The sequence below is a fragment of the Rhinopithecus bieti genome, unplaced genomic scaffold, assembly GCF_001698545.2.
Source record: "Rhinopithecus bieti isolate Rb0 unplaced genomic scaffold, ASM169854v2 scaffold_57691, whole genome shotgun sequence".
NCBI lineage: Eukaryota > Metazoa > Chordata > Mammalia > Primates > Cercopithecidae > Rhinopithecus > Rhinopithecus bieti.
Window position 1 is genome coordinate 1,456,048 of NW_016824383.1, and position 3,048 is coordinate 1,459,095.

Genomic DNA, 3,048 nt, shown 5'->3' on the forward strand with positions numbered 1-3,048 from the left:
AAAAAAAAAAAAAAAAACTAATAGTACATTCAACTCTCTAAGGTGTGTGTTTTTTTTTTTCAAAAGTGTTCTTTAAAAACAGTCACCCTAAGAGGATTTAAGAAATTCTCGTTAAGAATCTGCAATCTGGGCCAGGTGTGGTGGCTCACGCCTGTAATCCCAGCACCATGGGAGGCCAAGGCGGGCAGATCATGAGGTCAGGAGATCGAGACCATCCTGGCTAACACAGTGAAACCCTGTCTCCACTAAAAATACAAAAAATTAGCTGGGCATGGTGGTGGGCACCTGTAATCCCAGCTACTCTGGAGGCTGAGGCAGGAGAATGGCATGAACCTGGGAGGTAGAGCTTGCAGTGAGCTGCAGCGAGCCTAGATCGGGCCACTGCACTCCAGCCTGGGCTCTGTCTCAAAAAAAAAAAAAAAAAAGAATCTGCTATCTATACACTCCAGGAGATGATACTAAATAGCACTAAATAGCATCTCAGGAATCAAAGACTTTACCTTGGACTCTCCACCTCCAAGGACGTTCACCATGACCTCCATCACAGTCTCATGCATCCCCAGTGCCCTCATGAGATTAGGGTGCTGGTAAAACACCTTGTTATTCATAATATCCCTAGAAATGACAACGGACGTATGGGGTAAAGCTCAAAGCAACATTTAAATAGTTAACCAAGTTTCTCATAAATCTTTTAGAAATTATGCAAGTTGAAAAGTAAAAGCAATCACAGTATTTAATAAGCCACAAAAGTTAATGAATGTAATTGAGTTATCCTAAAAAATACTGATAATTTACCAAAACTGGTTGACAAGTGTCTATTCTTTTTAATCATAATAAACATAGTAAATATGTAAACAGTTAAAATGAAATATATTTTGGACACATCATTCCTAATTTTATGGATATCCAACCATGCATGTGTCCAACCTTCTTTTATATAAAAATATGAATAGTGTTATACCATGTTTACATAAAAATTCTTCATATATAAGTATCTCTGCTTTTCATATATATGCTATTGTTAGTACTACATTCAGTATTTGTATATATAATTACAATAGTGTTATTTCTTTTTAAGTTCATATTATCATTCTGACAAATACTTAAAAGGATTTAAATTCTCCAAGAGAAACTGAGTATACATGAAGTCCAGGTACAAGTAATCTAACTCATTAAAATGGACATCCAGTTTCAAGAAACAGTATTAGGTGATACCTAAAATGTCTCATATTATCATTACTGCATTACATATTCTTGTAATATGTGTAATGTCTCATATTATCATTACTGCATTACATATTTTTGTAATATGTGTGTCAAGGTATTCCTAAGGGTCATAATGTTCAGGAGAAAGTATCTTTCACTGCAAATAAAGAGCTCTGTTGATTTCTATTTTAACATAGATCAAATCAATGCCAAGAGTCTTTTCTATAAAACATTTTCTTGTCAGATCTACAGCAAGAATGTAACATACAGCCTACAAGAAAACTGAAACTTCTCTTCAAATTAGTTCCCTTTAGTTGAATTTCTCACTTATTCATTTAGTCATATGCAAAACTTTAGTTACTCTGGCTATATCAAGAAAGTGGGATAGTATGATTTTTGTGTGTATATATGTGTATATATATGTATGTGTGTGTATATATGTGTGTGTGTGTATATATATATATATTTTTTTTTTTTTTTCGAGATGGAGTCTCGCTCAGTCACCCAGTCTGAAGTGCAGTGGCGCCATCTCGGCTCACTGCAAGCTCCGCCTCCCGGGTTCACGCCATTCTCCTGCCTCAGCCTCCCAAGTAGCTGGGACTACAGGCACCCACCACTATGTCTGGCTAAGTTTTTTGTATTTTTAGCAGAGACGGGGTTTCATCGTGTTAGCCAGGATGGTCTCGATCTCCTGACCTTGTGATCCGCCCATCTTGGCCTCCCAAAGTGCTGGGATTACAGGCGTGAGCCACCGTGCCCGATCATATATATTATTTTTAATGAAGAGGGCTTTTAGATGGCATAGGTCAGAAAAGCTACTTGGTGCCCGAGTCTAATATGGGTCTGACTTATTTCATGCCAGAACAAACTAAGGTAAACAAAGGCAGCTTTTTCCTTTTTATTGTCTCATTCATTCAAATCTTTGAATGAAGTAACTTGATTTTAAAATCTCATTTGCTTTTAGTTTTAGGTAAATTAAATAGCAGTCAGGCTGTCATTTACTAAGAATCTCTCTTGTGTTAAATATTTTGAATACCATGAAAAGAAGCTTTTTGAGTTTTATCACTACTGAATGATTTACTTTTTAATGGCACATATTACTGTTGTGTGTTAAGAAAGAATGTGATCTCCATTTCCTGGAAGGTTTTCTTTTTCATTTGGTTAATTAAGATAACTTCTTATGAGAGGCTTCCTCGGGTTAGATTTAAATATTAGTACTCAAATAAGACCTAGCTATGCTCATACACTTATAAAGACTATAATATTTGCTTTTCTCAATTGGCTTTTTTGCTTTCCCTTTCTGTCCCATTAGTACATTTATTTTCAGTGTGCAACAATTACCATGAATTTTTAATAGAACCTTTCAGTACATTTTTATAATTTTAAAATGACAATGGACGTATGGGGTAAAGCTCAGAGCAACATTTAAATAGTTAACCAAGTTTCTCATCTTTTAGAAATAATTTATGCAAGTTGAAAAGTTGCAAATCCCCAAACTACACAAGCTTATTATTAATGATTGCTTAGATTTATACTCAATACAACTTATTGCATCCCATTCTTTTTCTCTAAATTCTGTTTTCTTCTCCCTAATGTATATATTAACATGTAGCATAAAAATTTTAGAAAGTCTTCCAATACTTAATACGTCCATGAGCAATATGCAATATTGTTTTCTGAGTTAAATGTATAGAAATGATATGAAACAATCTGTATCATTATACACTTGTTTTCTTCCCTCAGGATTATATCTGAGTTCTGCCAAAAAAAAAAAAAAAAAAAAAAAAAAAACCTTGTTTTTCATTTTATCTTTTTTTTTCAAAAAATTAACCTTAAGTTTTT

General features: G+C 34.2%; 1 protein-coding gene across 1 annotated transcript in view; it reads right to left on the reverse strand.

Annotated features, from left to right (window-relative positions):
- RYR2 (ryanodine receptor 2) overlaps positions 1 to 3,048 on the reverse strand; it is an 808,217-nt gene that overhangs the window by 215,738 nt on the left and 589,431 nt on the right. The window contains 1 exon segment of the mRNA XM_017862245.1: positions 501 to 615. Coding sequence (XP_017717734.1) covers positions 501 to 615 — 115 coding nt within the window.